This window comes from Hyaena hyaena, unplaced genomic scaffold (assembly GCF_003009895.1).
Source record: "Hyaena hyaena isolate Hyena2069 unplaced genomic scaffold, ASM300989v1 scaffold_548, whole genome shotgun sequence".
Lineage (NCBI taxonomy): Eukaryota > Metazoa > Chordata > Mammalia > Carnivora > Hyaenidae > Hyaena > Hyaena hyaena.
Genome location: NW_024081181.1, coordinates 244,126 through 253,232, shown reverse-complemented (window position 1 = coordinate 253,232; position 9,107 = coordinate 244,126). Strand labels below are relative to the sequence as shown.

Below are 9,107 nucleotides of genomic sequence, written 5' to 3'. Positions count from 1 at the left end.
CCCCGGGGCCAATCCACGGCCCTCCACTCAGCCGTCACTCTCCCCGGGGCCAGAACACTGCCCTCTATTCAGCTCTCACCCTCCACAAGGCGAGCCTGCCCTCCCCGAGCTGAAGGGGCTGACGGACCATTTCCTTCCTCTGCTGCTACAGTGTTTTTTCATTCACAAGGCTTACAAGATTGACGCCATCATGAAGGAAAAAGATGCTGAACTGAATGGGCTCTCTGGAAACGGTTTTAGGTTTTAAAGTCTGGCTCTAGCTTTCCAGCGTGAGAACGCAAGTACACACAATGTCAAGTTATACCCACGTTTCCTCTAAACCTACTCGGGCCGGGGCTCTGAGGACTAAGAAACACTAACAGTAATTACCTGTCTGTCCCAGAATGCTGAGTGATGGTGTCCTGTAATAATAACCAACAGATCACTGTCACTCAATTTCCCGCAATCACTTCCAATTTACACTGGGACAAGAGCTCAGTGGTTGGGGAAGGACATAACCAGAATCAGCTGCCTGTGATGGTGCGGCTGCTACCCTGCATCTCAGAGTGAGGCCCTCTAGGGAGGGGTGGGGGTGCGGGGCTGGCAGCTGCTGTCACAAAGACTTCATCAGCCAGGCCCCAGGCCCCAGCCTCTACCACAGTGTGGCGACCGTCACTGGCTGGTCCTTGGATACAGAACTGCTTGCAGCCTGTCCTATACCCTTCACTCCTCAAATCTTCTCATGGGCTCTCTGGGTCTTTGAGGCTCTGTCCCCATTCATTTAAGGAGCCTGTCAGACATGCAATTTGACACACTGACGCGTGCATGATACATACAGGTCTGATTCTGAACTACTTTTCTTGGAAAGAAAAGGAGAAGAAAAAACAGTCGTGTGAAAACTCGAGACTAAAAAATAACGTGCTACTGCGGACGGACGTCACGACAGAGCTGGGTGAGCCGGGGGTGGGTGCTGGGTTAACGTCGTCAACTGAGCCACGGCTGCACAGAACCCTGGCCCCGCATTCAGACCCAGTCCACACATACCGCCAGCGGGCTGTACTGTTACTTCGTACGTGTAGTAGCCATGGAGAAGCCTCTTTTCCTGGGTGCAAATCCTTAGAGCCTGAAAATGGAAGTCCCCTAGAACACCTATAAGAACAGATTGAGATGCATCACTGCCGCACTGCTCGTGGAAAATGTGTGGGAGACGTCCACCGATACACCGTGAACATCTCAGCATCTAAAACAGAGGGCCCAAGAGTCTAAAATCATAGTAAGACTGTTATCTCTTAAACAAGACTGAGTCCAAGAGAAGAAATTTCTGCCAAAATGTGCCTTGTGTCCACAATCTTGGTGAACATACACACATATATTAAGGTTTCTATAGATACACGCATCTCACGGTTTAAAGGCATGAACGTCAGGTTAAACAGCTTATACTGGGTAAAAGCTGTATGTTACTTCCTCATTTACATCTCATCATCCTCACTACACCATCTTTGCTCTAGAAAGAACTGCCCAAACTCACTTTGAGAAAGCCTGGCCCGGCACACACTTTTCCTGATGAAGACAAAATCTGGCAACAATTCAATCACTAAGAGACTCTTCCCCAAAACAGCTCCTGGAAGATGTCAAGCATGTTCCAGATGCCCGGCCTCTGGCGCAGAGAGGTCAGCCTACTCTGCTGTCCCCCCAGCTGACGCGCGGAGGGACCGAAACCCTCGGTGGCAGGAGATTCTTGCTCGGCCACCAACACATAGGATTTCTCCCAATCCGCCCTAGCGCCCCCGAAACAACACAGTTGAAGGTCACTAAAGGCTATAAGGAGACACACAGGTGTTCTCAGCACAGGAGAGATCACGGACTCCTCGGTATTTCCCTCACGGTGAGATTCCTACACACACAAAAGCCAATTAACAAACGATACAGATGAGATTAGACCTCGTTCATTAACGGGGAGGCTCCCTGACAATACTCTTGTTTATGCGAGCGACATCAAAGCAAGGCCTCAGAAAGACCACCTGCACCCCGGGATACCCCGTGAGCTGCCAGCATGACGTGCGTGGATGCAAACGGAGCATGCGCTCCTTCAGGTTACCCTCCCCACCTCCCCCTACAGGCTACAGCCTTAAACTCGGGCCACACCGCAGTAGCCAGTAGGAAAACTCTTCCGAACCCCCCTCTGAAATAACCTGGAGGACCAACCGTTTAGCAGGCCCATCCGCTGGCAGACATGGTGGTGAGTTACTCTCTGCGGGCCTGTGATGGGCAAGGGCAGGCTCTCTTCCCAGCTCCCTGGAGACACCAGGCTCTTGTCTCCCTCCTGAGGGCCGCAGCTGCTGCTCCACGCAGGCTCCAGGCAACAAGGGGCAGAGACCCAGCCTATGTCGTCCGTCCACCCCCCCCAACCCCCGCGAGCTGAGGCAGAAGTGGCTGGGGCCACGCTGTGGGGAGCTCCAGCCTCCCACATGCCCGGGTGCCCGGGGTGGCTCCGGAGCGCCCACTGCCCACCCCGCCTGCACCAGCGACACACGGGAAAACCCGGCATCAGACTCGGTGCTGAGCGGCACAGCTGAAACAAAGTCCATCCTGCGGCGCCGTCCCCTTCAGCAAAAAGCCCTCCAGGAAGGAGGACCCGCACCGCCTCACCCTAGGGGCGTCCTTCCCACTCACGGGCTTCGAGCTACACAGTCACAGGCACACACACCAGGGTGGACAGATCCACGGGCTTCTGAACAAGATCTGTCTCCACACAGAACTCAGGGCAGATTCAGGAAGAAGCAAGTCCCCAACAGCAGAAAGCAGCTCTAAGCCCCCCACGCCCGCATCCCTGCTGCGTGTGAACGAGGGGAAAGGAAGGTAATCGGGCTCTAGAGCTGAAGAAAAGGAGTCTGAAAACCTTTATCGCTTCCACGTGCACGTACTGGTTCAGGAACACCTTCCAGGGAGGAGAGAGAGGGTTCTGGAGCCCGCTGCTGCGTCACAGACACACCCACCCAACAGTGAACTTACCGAAGAAGTCGAATGAAAACGGGTCCCGTCCACCAAAAAATTCCCTGAAGACCTCATCCGGGTTACGGAATGTGAAGCCAAACTCAAACGGATTGTCGAAGTGAACTCCACCTGCGATGGCACACGGCATTCGATGAGAAGGCGAGAAGGCACAGCTCTGTCTCCAGACGGCCCTCAATCATGACCCAAAAGGGAAAAGGCAAAGGCTCCTCTGCCTGGGGCCCCGCTTCGCGGCAAGAGCCGTGCCTGAAGGGAGACCACCCGGGGCTGGCGGGGACAGGCCCTCGGAGGCTCCGTGGCCCTCGCGGTCGCTTCCCCATGTCTGCAACTGCCACCCGTACAGAGGAAATGTGGCTTCATCTTCTGTGTGGGCCGTTGTGCAAAACACGCACACAAGCACAATTGTTCACGCTCGCCAAGGGAGGCACGTGCTCTGCGGCAGCACTGTTCTCCAAGTGGCTGCCCACAGTGATGCTGACGGCGGGCAGGTCACTGCTGGGACCTCTTCTCTCTCTCTCTCTCTCTCTCTCACACACACACACACACACACACACACACACACACACACACACACCCGTGGGACCTCTCCTGTCACACACACACACACCCTGGGGGACCTCTCGTGTGTGACCCCCCCCCACACACACACACACCGTGAGGCCTCCCCGACACCGGCAGGAAGTCTAGAAGTACAGCAGCTGCGTCAGGTACGAGCTGTTAAACTCTCTGACAAAATGCCGGGTACTGATGTGGGCCTGAGAACCCACGAACTGCTACAGCAGGCCACGCGGGCTCCGGACCCACAGAGAGCACTGTCCCCAACACACCCTCTGTAGCGGGGCGTGCGGGCTTCCACGCAGTCCGTCTCCACAAGCCGGCCCGCCTTCCAGGCCGTTTGTGTTTACGGAAACACAGCTCGTCCCCAAAAGACCCTTTGTTGTCAGACGGCCTCCTCTGCTCACTGAGAAGCAAGAGGAGAATGAGAATCAACGTTTCCGTACCTCCGCCTCCACCGTTCAGTCCTTCCTTGCCGTATCTGTCATAGACGTCTCGTTTTTTAGCTACGAATCAGAAAGGAGAGAGTTCAGACGAAGCCTTTATAAAGTCGTAAACTGAGGAACCAGTGACTTCTCAAGGTTTCACTATTAGTTTTAAGGAGTTAGGCCTCCATTACTTTAAATAACGGGGGGAAGAGGGAAAATCTAAGTACAAAAACTTAGTAGTATGAAGTTTAAAAAGTGGTATTTTCTCACACCACCGTGCACAGAGCGAGTGCTCACGCGTCCATGAGCAGCACACCCCCAGTTCTAAAATCATTCCGACTCTGCGAGTGCACCTTCCCCCGGCCAAGTCCAGCTGGGAGGCCCGATCCGTGGCACAGAAAGACATAGGTCAGGGCCTTGTGGGGTCAGGAAACAGAGGCAGCAGCGGCAGAGAGAGGGCCGGCCCTAATTCATGCCCTCGAAAGGGCAACAGCCCAAGCTTGATGGTGTCCCACTGTCCTGTCCCCTCTACTTACCTTCTAGAATAAACAACTACACCGCAGCCCTGTTTAAACAGGCAGTTCCTTTTGATACACTATGTTTTCTACCCAAAATATCATGCTCTACCAAAACTGTGTGGTAAAGTAACAGGCGTTATGGGGGCATCTGGGTGGCTCAGTCAGTTAAACATCCAGCTTCAGCTCTGGCCACAATATTGTGGTTTTTGATTTCAAGCTTCTCACCGGGTGAGCTGAGCCCCACTCCAGGAGCCACACTCTCTTCCTCTCTCTGCCTCTCACTCACTGTGCGCACACCCTCTCCCCCTCTCAAATAAATAAAACTAAAAAGAAAAAACTGGGTTATGGGGAAAACAAGTGTACAAGCAACCACTTAAAGCCAGTTGATGGTCACCAAGTTCTAAGAAGAATGGGACCGAGGGGCACCCGGGTGGCTTAGTGGAGCATCCGACTCTTGGAGTCAGGCTGTGACTGCAGGGTCGTGGGATCAAGCCTCTCTATCTCTGGGGTTTTCTCTCTCCCCCCCGTCTGCTCATGCAGGCGCGCTCGCTCTCTCTCTCTCTCTCTCTCTCAAAATAAATAAAAATAAACACGGGGGCGGAGGGGAAGAATGGGAACTATGCATGCAAAGGCTGGAGACTGCATACGAGAACATGAAGAATATACTCCCCCTCAAAAGAGGGGGAGAGGGGAAGAAACAGATGTCAAGGTTGGGTTCAGTTTAAAACCAAAATCAGTTGGCTGAAATTAGGCAGCGGAGTCCAGTCACGGTTCTTCTGAAGCCCCGAGTGTGGGAGCACGCGCCAGGGGCACCGTGGCTGCCCGACAAGGGCACTGGCTCCACAGCCCGGGGCCCGTCCGGTTCAGAGAGCCAACCATCCGCTTAGGACCTTGAACGCCACATTTAAAAACAACTGCAATGATCACTGTTTACGGCTTCTGGTAACAAGTTACTCATGAAATAAAACATCTAGGACTTCCTTAAAAATAAGAGCTTTTAAGGACACAGGGGATCTGACTTTCAGAAGCCCCCGCTCCTCAGTACCCTGCCCAAGCCCCGGGGCGGGAAAGGCAGCTGGAGGCGTAGTTCCTCATCTCCTGACACGAAGAGTCCTTCCAAGCGGTGTCACCGGCGCGCGACCGCACCAGCCAGGTGCTTTCCAGGAGAACAACGGAGACGAGCGACGCTGCGCCACCAAAGGAGAGTGGCCAGGGCCGCCAGCAGCGATGACCCAGATGGATTCCTACGCCCTAGTCTGTCCTGTCAGCCCTCAGACCAGAGTGTCAGTACTGTTTAAAATAGCCACCCTGAGAGAAGCTGCCAGAAGCTCCACAGCACGCATGGGTAACAGGATCGAGTGTCCGCCAGGAGCAGGAGTCAAAGCTTCACAAGAAAAGGAAGACACGCCTGTCCTTGGACCCCACACCTCGGCGGGCCACACTCACACCCCGCCAGCCCCCGGCAGAGCCCGAACCCTGGCAGGTTAGCTCACCGTCCGATAACACCTCATACGCCTCGGCCACCTGTTTGAATTTTCTCTCTGCTTCTTCTTTATTCTCGGGGTTTTTATCTGGATGCCACTTGAGTGCCAGTTTCCGGTACCTTGGGAAGATTAAAAGGGCACTGGTCACATTCATGAGCAAAACCCCAAAGGCTGTGAAACGTATGTAACGTGGAAACTGGCTTCAGAGCCATAAACCCGCGAGACTACTATCAATCTCAGTGGGAAGCCCTTCCTGCCCCAAGAATGAAGCACACAAGCTCTCACTCCAGACCGCGGTGACGCGAACCGACCTCCGGAGCTACGTGGATGCTAAGATGTCTGAAGACCAACATGTGCAGTGTGAACACTGGTCCTGCTGCCGAGACAGCACAGAACAGAGGAAGAGGCGGCCTTGTCCCCCGGACAGGAGGAGCCGCCCGCTGGGCACGTCGGTACGGCAGATGCCAGCCCCGCTCACAGAGCCACCCCATTCTGGATTCAAGATTCCCTGAAGGTTCCATTTAACAGTAATAATTACATGCTTTTCAAACACAAGGAAAAAACATTCTCTCTTCTACTTGAACATAAGCACCACATATTGGGGGGAGGGGCTCCTCAAAATCTAAAACCAGACTAAGGACCAGAGAGTCCTAGCACTTGGCAAGCTGTTAACATAAGACTGCTCTGGTTCAATTTAATTGCAGCATTTTAATCAAAAATCTTGGCTTGAACTTAACTAAAATGTGGTTAACGCTGGGCTCCAGAACACTCAAAGTGTGCTTTATTCCTCTCTCGCTGCGGCCCTGAACATGTAGCAGCAGACCCAAAGCCCTGGAGCACTACACGCCTCGGAACAAAGTGACAGACCATGTAAAGGGCGGAGGAGAAAGCCGGTCACTTTGCACTAGGCGTGCTCGTGAGAACACAGACGTGTGAAGACACTCCAGGGTGTTTCGTGTGTGTGTTCTGAAAGAGTACTCTCCATTTCTTTAGATTCAAGGCCTAATACACAAAGTGTAAAGACTATCAAATGTTGGCCTTGAGACTGAAGTCTGGCTCCACATGGGTAAGCGAGTGCCGTGGAAGGAGGAGGCCATCATGGTGGGGGTGGGGGGACACGACACAGCCTGTGACACAAACACAGGTCAGACTGCAGGTTTCCCAGGAGAAATGGGGAGGGAGGGGACAGCCATGTACGGTCACGCTCAAACAAAACTGTCTCTGGCCACTGGACAAGATCAAAGCCTGGAGTCCCCAAAATGGACCAAGAACACGCCCCAGCCAAGGCCGTAGTCTTGCTCATCAAAAATAAGTAAGGCTACATCCAGTCTAGGTCAGGATCCAACTTCACACTTAATGGGAAAATCTTCTTCCACTGAATGCTAGCATGCTCTAAGTTCATGCTCAAAGCTACCCCAAGACACTCACTCGTCAGCCCTGCTCTCGGAAGCATCTACCCCAGTCCGCTCTCTACTGTGTCTGTGGCTCAAACAGCGCAGGCATGGCTTCCATCGGACGGTGGCCACACTGCTCATAGACTGCACTTACCCGGGAAGGGGGCAGTTCACTGGCTGCCGCTGTCTGAGCTGGGAGCGGATGGGCGGAGCCCCGTGGGTGACACAGCTCAGTGGCACTTCCTGGGCCCTCCTACTCAAGTTTCTTGGCTGCCGTCTGACCTGGGGGAGGCCCATCATAGGAGCCAAGCGGCTAAGCTTAGCTTTTTTACGTGAGCGATTTTATTCAAACACCAGTGAATTTCCATGCGCAGACCTGCTAAGTCTAGCAGTGTAGACTGTGTATGAATAAAATCGCTGGTTCCAGTAACAAACTGAAACAGTTCCAGGCTCAGTTTGTAGTCTCTCTAGCTGTGCTAAAATCTAATTTTTTTGCGACACATTAAGGTCAAATGAATGAAAAAGGCCCAGTTCACCTTGAGTGCCACCCGTGGCCTCCACCTTGCCCCTGCCACAGGCCAGCCCTGGTCACGAAGGCCTAGGAAGGCCAGCAGGGGTGCGCCAATCACCTGGCTCTAACGGCACAGGCTGGGGTTGGCAAAAGGGATGGTGCACAGCTACTACCCTGAGGAGGTCACTGCACCGCACTCTCTGAGTGCCAAGTGCCAAGTCAACTCCATTCCAAAGTCAATGTCAAAACGGTCTGGGGTTATTTCGCATCCTAAGTAAGTGTCTAATCTACTTTAAGCAGCAACAGAATCCACTGTCCCAAGGCAAAGTAACAGAGGAAACCAAGTGACCTTCTCATCCCTCAATGCCAAGTGACATGCTGGGCCTAGTCTGATAAAGCAATAGTTAGTTTAACTGCGCTGTCTGAAGGTAAAATTAAAGAGTGGCATTCAACAACTGTCATACCCGGGAAACGTCATCTCAGGAGACAAACAGTTACCCTGCCCGAGGACCTGTGCGCAGATTCATTACCACATAAATACAGTTACTTACGCCTTTTTAATATCCTCGGCCGAGGCGTGCCTCTGCACGCCTAGAACTTCATAGTAATCCACCATGTTTTAACAGGCTGTTGGAGCGAGTCCTGCAATTAGAAACCCATGGTCAATGACATGACTGCCACGGTTGGGCAGCTCACCTTACCTGAGCACTAACCACTAGCCTGGCGGGCGGGGCCCTCATCTGGGAGCAGATCCCAAGATCCATGCCCTAGACCCTTCTCAACATCAAATAAAAGCTCTGAAATAACCTAATAATAGCCTAAACTAAAAAAAACCAGCCGGTGACTGTGAGGCAGACGCCCAGTGCCCACCTGACCGGCAGCTGGCAGCCCCTGGTGAGCATCCTGCTCTCCTGATGGCCCGCTCCGGGACCTTCGGTGACTCGGTGCGGGCCTGTGCCAGGCGTTGGGCAAGACCGCACAGCCCCCAGGACGGACACGCTGTCCCCGCCCGGTGCACAGTGGGAACCACAGGGAGACACCTCCTACAGTCTGTAGCTGTCCCCGGGGCCGAGCTAAGGCAGGCACAAATCCCCGCTCAAAGTCGCTGGGAAAGGAAAATAAAAGGTCCCTGACGACAGAGCTACTACTGCTACCTTGACCCTCAGGCATCAAACTCCCACCCAGGTCTCCCCACAGACCAAGCCTTCAGTGGGAAACTAGCAGCA

General features: G+C 53.7%; 1 protein-coding gene across 6 annotated transcripts in view; it reads right to left on the bottom strand.

Moving 5' to 3' along the window:
- DNAJB6 (DnaJ heat shock protein family (Hsp40) member B6) overlaps positions 1-9,107 on the bottom strand; it is a 64,885-nt gene that overhangs the window by 31,858 nt on the left and 23,920 nt on the right. For all 6 annotated transcript variants that reach the window (XM_039255860.1, XM_039255861.1, XM_039255864.1 and 3 more), the window contains 4 exons: positions 8,433-8,523; positions 5,986-6,095; positions 3,993-4,052; positions 2,992-3,102 (listed from right to left, as the gene is read on the bottom strand). In XM_039255860.1, coding sequence (XP_039111791.1) covers positions 2,992-3,102; positions 3,993-4,052; positions 5,986-6,095; positions 8,433-8,497 — 346 coding nt within the window. In that variant the 5' untranslated portion in view covers positions 8,498-8,523. The remainder of the gene's footprint in view (positions 1-2,991; positions 3,103-3,992; positions 4,053-5,985; positions 6,096-8,432; positions 8,524-9,107) is intronic.